A 10,457-nucleotide genomic window follows, 5' to 3' on the forward strand; every position below is an offset into this window, starting at 1 on the left:
TGGACTCTGGAGCAGTTGAAACATGTTTGGTGGAGTGACAAATCACGCTTCTGTTTGTCAGTCTGATGGGCGAGTCTGGGTTTGGCGGATGCCAGGAGAACGTTACCGTTGTGCCAACTGTAAAGCTTGCTGGAGGAGGGATAATGGTATAGAGCTGTATAGGCCCCTTACTTCCAGTGAAGGGAAACATTAATGCTTTAGCATACCAAGACATTTTGGACAATGCTATGCTTTCAGCTTTGTTGGAACAGTTTGGGGAAGGCCCTTTTCTATTCCCGCCTGACTGTGCCCCAGTGTATAAAGCAATGTCCATAAAGACATGGATGAGTTTGGTGTGGAAAAACTTGACTGCCCCACACAGTTGAACACTTTTGGGATGAACTAGAATAGCGAGAGCCAGGCCTTCTCGTCCACCATCAGTGCCTGACCTCACAAATGCTCTACTGGATGAATGAACAAAAAATCACACAAATGCTCAATATTGTGGAAAGCCTTCCCAGAAGAGGCAGCAGTTTAGCAGTTCAAACAAAGTGGCAGTTTAGTTAATTGAGTGCTTTATCTTATGAGAGATGAATCGGGTATACTAGATAAGGGAGAGGTCCAAAATGTGTGGTGCGGTGGAGCCTGTAGGAATGGATTGAGAACCTCTGTACTAGAGTAATAAAAAAATCTCTCTGGTATGGTTGAGCAGATAAAGAGGGATATTTAGCCATTGTGAAATATTTAAGCTAATAGTCTGTTTCCTGTTTTACAGGCAAATGATTTATTAGATCTACTCGGAGGTAATGATGTGGTACCTGTTATCCAAACAACTGTTCCCACAAAGCCTGCATCAGCTGGAGGAGAACTGCTGGATCTGCTGGGAGACCTTTCTCTGACAGGTCAGCCTGCTCTCTGCACTTCTGCTGTTTTATACTAAATTCACATCCTGCCATTCCTGTGTCTCCATGTTTAGAGCACTGTCTTTACAGTGTTGTCATTAGTCCTTAAAGTAGTAGTTCACCCAAAAATGAAAATTATTTATAGGGCTATATTCTCATTTTGATGAACTGATGTCAATTCTTAAATTCCAAGCATTGATCGTTTTCAGTTGTATGGAAAAAAAAATTCACTAAAGTTAATTTTTAGAATGCCTCACATCCAGTAAAGCACAATAAGCTTTGTGTTTTGTTACTTTTAATATGAAACTAATTGACAGAATTTGTGAGCTGAGAATTTTACTATGAAATTCAAACAATAAAGTGAACCGGTCATGTCTTCCAACCTACTACTATTTAAAGCACGAAATAAACATGAATGAACATCAGAAGGTATATTGAAAATACGGTGCAACATGATACAGTGAAATGTATCAAGCCTCATATAATCGCTCAGTGTTTCAGCTGCAGAAAAACAGAAACTGTAGAGAGGAGTATTTTGCTAAATGTATTACATATTCATTATTTTTTATTTAACCTGTTCTTCAATATTTAATGTTTGAACAAATCTGTCATGAAATATTTTTACAGCCACTGTTTAAATGTTTATACTTTATTTCAAAAACACTAATTGGAATTGAAACAATTATATAATTAAGTTATTATAAAACTATTATAAAAACTGCCTTATGTGCAATTTAAATGTTTATACAAATCGATTTTTAATTTTAACCTTTAATATTATTGTAATTTACCAATTGACATGGTTCCCTGTGTAGTTTAGTTGACAGGTTTTTTTTTTGTTTTTGTACCTGCCCTAGTTATTTACTCATCCTCAATTCAGTCCAAACTTGAATTACTTTTTCACCAATAATTTTTATTTTTGGGTGAAACCCTACTCACACCTATGTGTTCCTTCTCACTCCTTAGGTGGTCCAACCCCCACCCCTGCTCCCTCTGTGCCCATGTCCCAACCCCCTTTCCTTTTGGATGGTCTCACTTCACAGCCCCTCTTCAATGACATTGCAGCGGGTGAGCTTGCATTACATTTCATCATAATGATTAATGAAAAATGGGGCAATGCAATTATCATATCTGTTTCTCTCTTGCAGGCATTCCGCCAATGACGGCGTACAACAAAAATGGTCTGAAAATTGAGTTCACATTTGAGAGGTCCAACCCCAATCCCAATATTGCAGTTATCACCATCCACGCCACCAACTCCACCGAGGCTGACATGACAGACTTTGTGTTCCAGGCTGCAGTACCAAAGGTTTTTTTTTTTCCCCCTCTAGTTCTACTGTTTTTGGAGAACCCTAGTTGGTTAACCCAGCTAATTATTCAAAATTCTATGCTATTTTAATTTTTTGTCTTCACCGATCACATTTACATACACATCTTTTCTGATTAAGGACTATATTGTGGTTAACACTTTTAGATTACACACTCTACATCTATTGGAGTATGAATATGTTTGATCAGTATATTCTGAACTTAGACATGCATGTTCTTTTCTCTTTTGGATGCACTTAAGAATGAACACTGTTGGCTGTTTACACTTTATATATATACCCCGCATTTGAAAGTGGCTCCCTGATGAATGCAGATATCTCTCAATATGAAAGCTATTTTAGGCTGGCCAGTGTAGTTGTGACCACCTCTTAGCTCTGTATCAAAGAAAAATTTGGTCTTATTTGCACTTTGAATATTTAGAGAGTGCGATTATGGTTGCACTTATTGTAAAGTGTTACCATAAAAATGAATAACCGTTTTCTCTTAATCTTAAGCACATATACAATAAGGCTTCATTTGTTAACATTAGTTAATGCACTGTGAACTATCATCAACTTACAATGAATGACTATTTTTATTAAATAACATAAACAAAGATTAATAAATACTGTAGCAAATATATTGCTCATTGTTAGTTGATGTTGGTTAGTACATTAATGTTAATAAATGAGACCTTATTGTAAAGTGTTACCATTTTTATTTATACTCTTTTTATTTCTATGATCGGTTTGTGGAAAGGAGTTCCGTTAGGAGGTCAAAAGTTGTAGAAGCTCATAAATCATGTACAGCAAGGTCTGAAGAGACTGAAATCATTCAGAAGAGAAGTCAGTCTGTTGAGTTAGTGGCAAAACCTTTTACAGTCCTTGAGTATTGTCTTTTACTGCATATGATAATTCATACTCAGAAAGCAGAACTGAAATGACATTCATTACATGATTAGTTAAAACATTTCAAATGCACCTGCAGAATATTTTTTCTAGTCATGTATTTCGCCATTGAGGATTTCTTAAAAATAGTGTGTAAAATTCTTGTCTCGTCTCGTTCTCGAACTCAATCTTGTCTCGTGAGCTACCTGTCTCGTCACACCCCTATTATATAACAAATATTTTTACAGTGGATATTCAGAATTAAGTGCTTACATAGAATATCCCAGCTGTCTTTATTTGGTTTTCTAGAAGCCAGCATATATGCTTAATCATATTTGACTTAATTAAGGGTTCTCATTTGTACTTGGTCTTAAATTCAGTCTGATCAAATTTAAGGTCATAAAGTCTAAAAGGTGCAGTAAGAAACACTGTTGATATTTGAAATAGAGGAAATGCAGGGATAATTCCGCTGTGATTCAACATCATATCTTGGTTCTGGGAACATAGCAAAAAAAAAAAAAACAACGTTGCTCGTGTATCAAGCAGAAACAAAGGAACCTCAGCTTCTGTTTTTAAGCCATTCTGCTCTCTCCAGCATCTGTCATGTCTGATTGTAACCCTTCTTCCAATTATATTCCTCTGACCTTTTCCACTTTGGTAATGCTTCCGCCATCTGTCTTTCTACAAATGTCCCACACTCTTTCATCCCCATCGTGAGTGTATACACTCTCTACTTCCGATCCACTTTTCCCTTATTTACACAGCCAGGACTGTGTACAAACAATATTTATTTCAGCGCACACAGAACAGACATCTAACAAATATTCACAAAATCTTTTGTTTAGGTGTTTATTTAAATTTTCAGTGGCGGTTTTTGAAAAAATACATATCTTAAGTGGATTATTCACTCAGATTTTCTTAATGCTGGGTAAAAGTGGTGCTAACCCTTCTTCTAAAATAAAAGTGTGAAACTTTCCTTTATACGGGGTTAAAAGGAGGGTTTAGAATGACATCGGCTTAAGCGCAGTGTGAAAAGCCCTTTTGAGATTGTTTGGATTTGTTCTGTATGGTTATACGTAAGGTCAACCCAAGCATGGGGCAGGGCCCAGTGCGAGGTAGCAGAAGCGAGGGCCATTCACGATCGTGTTCCCGCTCGGTCTGTTTGTGTTCGCACCAGTTGCACTGCCCTAAGGGCGGCCCTGGTTATACAGTGTTTATTGTTTGTGCATGTCTTAAAAAAGGTCTTAAATTTGATTTTAAAAACTCTACAGATGCCCTGCAGTCAGGTTAATGCTTTTAATTGATGCATTCACAGTCAGAACATGACCAAATTCCTATTACAATTGGAATGTACTTAAGCAAGCAAACAGTCATTTGGTAACTTTTGCTCCAGCTAAATACTTAAATGTTTGTTTGTGTTTTTAGACATTCCAGCTGCAGCTTCTGTCCCCCAGCAGTAATGTAGTTCCTGCACTCAACCAGGGAAGTGTCACGCAGGTCATCAGGGTTCTCAACCCACAAAAGGTAAAACATTGTGAACCAAGGGCACACTTTGCTTCCTTTTGCAGTAGCTCTGTCCATTTGTCCTGAAACGGCTCAAACACTGATCAGACTTCTGAAGTGGAGTAAAGCTGAATAAACTAACTCTGTAGTTGAAAGTTTGCTTTAAAAAAACCTGTGGGAGCCATTATTTATCTTGGTTTAAGAATAGAAGGAAATGCCACTTCTCAGTGACTTTGATGCTTTAAGTGTAAGGTGGCGTCTCACTAGCTGACTCAAATCAGCTCAGGTCAAGAATATCACACCTAGCACTTGTTTTTCCTAAAATCTCACCCTTGATTAGTTATTTTTTCTCAGATTCCATGTCATGAGTTGGCTAAATAAGATTAGGAGCACTGCAAACAATTTAAATTTGAGTTAGGGATCAATTCATTACCCTGTGAATGTGTAATTGCCCTTTCTAGGCTGTGTCACAAGTGTAGAAAAACACTTTGCTGCACAACCTCCACAACAGCACATGTGGTTTTGCATTTACAGAGAAAAGGTTTGGATCGGTGTTAACTGATCTGATTATCCAGCAACAATGTAAATGAAGGTTACTACTGAAAAATCAGCTAGTGAGGTTTTTAGAGTGTGAAGTCAAATGTGTGAAAACAACCAGAATCTGATTATGCTAGTTTTGATAAAGTCAAAGTTTTTCACAGGGCTGCATGATTAATCGAAATAAAGACAAAATAATGACATGCACAACGATTTAATTGGGTTTATGGACTGTGTGAATGAAGAAATATTAGTACTGTGAAGTACAATTATGTTTTTCATAAATACTTGATTATAAACATTATTATTATTATTATTATTAGGCTATGATTATTATTATTATATATTAAAATTGACACATAATCACAAATTCTGGCCAAATTGTGTAGCCCTACGAACAAGCTCAGCTAACATAGATGTTTGTTTTTTTTAAATTACATTTTAAATATAAATTTTTATAATAAAAATTAAATGGGTCCCACCCCCCCCCCCCCCCCCCCCACACAGCCCTAGTTTCTCAGCAGTAATGTTTCCAACCTGTCTTTTACAGCAATTGAGGATTTTTTTTATTTTTTATTTTTTATGGAGAAACACATCTCTGTGACTGATATTTATGGTTTTTAGAATTGCATGTGTCTGCTTCCGCATGTGCCTGACTTCCTCTTTTGTTTCAGCAACAGTTGCGAATGCGGATCAAGCTGACATACACTCACAAAGGTTCTCCTGTACAAGACCTGGCCGAGGTCAACAATTTCCCGCCTCAGTCCTGGCAGTGATTTGCTACCCTTCTCAATCTTAAAGACCCCCAGCAAGGGAACTATGGGAAAGATGTCCCCTCCCCATTCCCAAATGATCCCCCGTGACATCACCACAGATCGCTGCCCTGGGGTTGCATGGGAAGCAGTGGAATTTTCCTGACACAGTCAAGAGTTGATGGTATGAAGACTAATGATGATGACGATTTCAGCGACAATGAAGAAAAATCACAAATATCTGAATACATATCTTTTCATTTGTTTTTTTGCCCGTCTGTTTTTCTCTCTGCTTCGGGGTTAGTGCAGAATGTCCATACTCACACTTGCACTTAACGTTGTGCACTCTCACTTATCCTCTGCACTCCCACACTCCGGCCGCCCAGGGCCCGTACATGGGGAAAACATCACTCGTGGCCACTATACAAAGGAGCTGCTTGTTTGATTTGTCTACTTTGTTTGATTTTTTTTCCATGTTTTTAATCTTGTTAATGGGTTTGGTTTATTTTAAGAGGAAAAAAAAACAACATACTGAATGAATTGCAAAGTCTGAACATTTGCACCTTAAGCATTTCAGAATCAAGAGGAAAATGGGTTGTGATGGCGCCTTAAATTATCGTTCATTGTACATGGCATTTCTTAATTTTCGTGTAAGGTTGATCTAATGTCCTATAATAAAGTATACCAGATGAATGCTCCGGATACAAGCTATGTTGTGGCTACACCGTATTTCATACGGATTCGTTCGGCACATTATCTGCCAGCAGTAATGCACACACTAACAGATCTGTTTAAGTGCTTGACCTTCATCACATGAATCATCACAAATAGGCAAGTTCATACAGCTCATACCTTGATTCGTGATTTATTCTTTTTAAGCAGGATAGCTTTTGTCATTGACAATGAAACTGGAGCATCTCAATTTGAGGTGAACTTTGTGGATGAGAAGATGGGAGTTTGAGAGTGTTGCTCATCACTGTCTGTATGCATTACATCACCGAGTAGTTTTGCATCATCGAAGCTGGAATCGTTTCCCCAAAATCCTTAATTTGGCATATTATAGTAGTTATTTTGTTTGCCTCTACTCATCACAGATGGTGTGTTCTTGTATTGTTTTTTTTAAATATTGAAATACATTTATATAGATTGAAAATAGCCTACACTAAAAAAAAGTTTGATTTTAGCACAATCCTTAAGGATTGAATCCTAAAAATCTTAAATGTAGTTGACAGCGTGATCTTAAAATTCAAATTGATTTTGTTCAGTAAATTAACACAAATAGAGGCCCGGCGATGTATAATAAAGGTTATGGTCAGCATAGATGCTGTAAATATAGACTATGAATATAAGGCCTTCATGAATGTAGTTATATGCACTGAATGAACTTTTGTTTTGTTTGACTTTCTGCAGTGATTTGAAGTACAGAATTATTGCCTGATTTGAAGCAATGTGCCTTTGTCATAAACGGTTAAAAGAAAACCCTCAGACGTCTGCGAGACGAGCGGTTCTCATTACAGGAAGAGCAAGAGCGTGATGTCTGAAGAGTAGAGGACTTTTTTGTTTTGCTGTCATTTCATTCGAGTTCTGATTCAGAGGGCGTCTTAAGTCAAATATCAAGTGCGAACTGTCAACGTGTGTTAGTTTGTGTGCAGGCTGTCTCTTCTTGCAGCTTCCAAAGGCGGTTCGCAACATTAACCTGAATATACCTCACATTGTCTTCTTTTTTTTTTTTTTTTGTCTTTGTCAACTTGGAAGAGTACTTACTGTTTCATCAAGTCATTGAAATGCTCTCGGTGGAAACCCTTAGCGTCCGCATCCTCGCGTCATCTCTCGCTGCTCTTCATTTTTATCTTCTTCACTTTGCGTGATTACATTCGCTATGCCACACTGAAGTCTGGTGACCAAATCAAGAGGTGTTCTTTTGGGCTTGGGAAATATTTTTTAGCAATGTTATGTATATGGAGAAAAAAACGACTTCATTCTATTAGCTTCTTTGTCTGTCTTTTGTTGCGATTCTTTGGATTTCTTGGCTTTTTCTGTACATACTGAGGGCTTTTAAGATGCATCAGCTTGTTCTTTTCATCCCTTTTTAAGATCCCATTTTCTAAGACTTCCTGTCAGTACTGCACAGTGTATAATGTTTGAAGCTCTCCCTCAGAAAATAGTCTAATTTAACAACTTACCTGTTTGATTGATTGTTCATTGGAAAGAAAATGTACTATGTGCTGCCTGTATATTGTATATAATTGTAAAACGCATAAAAAAGATCAAATCAAATAAAAATCCCATTTGAAGACCTATGACGTTCAGTTAGGGGGGTGTAATGTGCACATGATCTCGAGTTCGCGTTTGTTTTTAGTAGGTGTATCGCAGTCATGTACTACTGAAAGAATGAAATGCTGCATACAGACACAGGTGTAACTTCTCTCGATATGGTGGCCTGGAGCTGATTTTTCTCATGTTCTTCCCAGTTACTCAGACATAATGATGCGATTTTAAAGGGGTCGTTCACCCAAAAGATATATATCATCATTATTTGTTCACCCTCATGTTGTTCCAAACAAATTACTTTCTTCTGGGTAATATAAAAAGATATTTTAAAGATTTTGAGTCAAAAACGAGATTGGACCCCATTGATTTTCTTTGTATGGAGACATTTTTCAAATTCTTAAAGGGTTACTTCATCCAAAAATGATTTTGAAATTCTGTCATTACTCACCCCCGTTTGTTCCAAACCCATAAGACTTTCATTCATCAGAACACAAATGAAGATCTTTTTGATCTTTCTGTACTTTCATTGACAGCTACATAACTAAAACTTTGACGTTTTAAAAAGTTCATAAAGCCATTGTAAAGCTAATCCATATGAACTGGGCGGCTAAATCCAAATTTTCTGAAGATTCACGATCGCTTTTTATGATGAACAGATTTAATTTAGGCTAATTTATTCACATTTTAACATTGATTAGTGAACATAAACAGAAGCTCAACCGAACCTGCTTGATGCGCATTAATGAACCCCATTGGTTCTTGCGGAAGCTCAAACATGCTGCATAGCACACGAGAATGAACCTCATTGGTTTTCGCACGTCAAGCAAACATGCTTGAGCTTCTGTTTACCAGAACTAATGTGCGCGTTGATGAATGTTTACGTGAATAAAAGCCTCAGTTCTTCATATAAAGCAATCGAGTCTTAAGAAAATTTGGACTAAGCCATTCAATTCGTATGGATTAGTTTTACAGTCTCTTTATACACTTTTTGAAGCACCAAATTGGTAGTTATGTAGCTGTCTATGGAGGGACAGAAATCTCTCAGATTTAATCAAAAAGATCTTTATTTGTCTTCCGAAGATGAACTAAATTCGTACGGGTTTGTAACGAAATGACGGTGAGTAATTAATGACAGAATTTTCATTTTTGGGTGAACTAACCCTTTAGGCTTGTTGTGTTCCACAGAAGAAAGTCATACAGGTTTTGAATAACGTGATCTACCTTCAGACCTCTTTATAGTAACACCGATATGTTGAGGTAAGCTTAAATCCAAAGTTTATAGTTACTGTTTTCTCAACAACAACAAAAAAAACACATCTTTCGGTTTTTCCATGTGTTTTAAACTCGTATCTGACCAATATTTCCAGGCTTTTTAAAGCACATGGAGTTGAGGCACGACTTCAGATAAAATGCCCTGGTGTGAAATCACGGCCTTGTCCTTGAATTTTTCCATGACTCTTGAGTGAACTTGATGTGGGGGTGGTACATTAAACGACTGCCTGCAGTCGTGAGGTGCATAACAATACTAAATGGCTATGAAATTGCACTGCGCAAGAAAAGTTTCAAAGTATGGCTTTTTCACTCATGCTGCTTTTTACACTACTTTGTCAGGCAAAGATGATGGTGTGTTGAAGAGGGCGAAATAACCATCCATGAACTTAAGTCTCAGCAAGATTCCCAACACCAAACAATGATTTTTTTTTTCAGCCGCATGTGAAAAAAGCAATGTAAATATTGTCATTTCTACTCTTTATGTAAACTTCCTTCGGTAATGCAAGCTAAGTTCGAATTCTTAAGTCACCACTGTTCACTATATCTTGCGATACATGCACAGACCTTTGTATATTTGGAAATATACTGTTGATTCTCATTAATCTTCGTTGGGAAGCAGATTTTCTTGTGCAGGAAGTGGTCCGTCAGGGGGAGTTGAGCATCATTTGTTTGGGTGTAATTGTTTGACCAGGTGGACACTGTATCACATGCTTGGATGATTGCCTTCTCCATCAGAATCCCTTTGTAATCTGTAAAGGTATCGGTTGTTTTTGAAGTGTATCTATTCATGTGCCCCCTTCTCAGATATTTTACACTTGCTATTCAACCACATCTGAACTTGTGCAGGAGGGCCGGATGACCCCAATGAGTCTGACATGCTGAACTGAATCGCAGTCCCATGTCCTCGAGGAATGAGTGTTGGACTGAAAAGAATTCGTGATGGATGAAAATGACATGGGATATTTTAGACTTATGCTGTGTATTATTGTCTTTGGGTTGGAGAAAATGATCAAAAGAAATAATAAAACAGTCAAACTTGATGTTTG

General features: G+C 37.4%; 1 protein-coding gene across 3 annotated transcripts in view; it reads left to right on the forward strand.

Moving 5' to 3' along the window:
- Positions 1–8,164, forward strand: part of ap1g1 (adaptor related protein complex 1 subunit gamma 1) — a 32,949-nt gene extending 24,785 nt beyond the window's left edge. For 2 of the 3 annotated variants that reach the window (XM_067400033.1, XM_067400034.1), the window contains exons 19-23: positions 755–881; positions 1,848–1,949; positions 2,030–2,190; positions 4,502–4,600; positions 5,791–8,164. In XM_067400033.1, coding sequence (XP_067256134.1) covers positions 755–881; positions 1,848–1,949; positions 2,030–2,190; positions 4,502–4,600; positions 5,791–5,892 — 591 coding nt within the window. In that variant the 3' untranslated portion in view covers positions 5,893–8,164. The remainder of the gene's footprint in view (positions 1–754; positions 882–1,847; positions 1,950–2,029; positions 2,191–4,501; positions 4,601–5,790) is intronic. The other variant, XM_067400035.1, reaches the window with a different exon arrangement.
- The last annotated feature ends 2,293 nt before the right edge of the window (positions 8,165–10,457 follow it).

The sequence above is a fragment of the Chanodichthys erythropterus genome, chromosome 11, assembly GCF_024489055.1.
Source record: "Chanodichthys erythropterus isolate Z2021 chromosome 11, ASM2448905v1, whole genome shotgun sequence".
NCBI classification, from domain to species: domain Eukaryota; kingdom Metazoa; phylum Chordata; class Actinopteri; order Cypriniformes; family Xenocyprididae; genus Chanodichthys; species Chanodichthys erythropterus.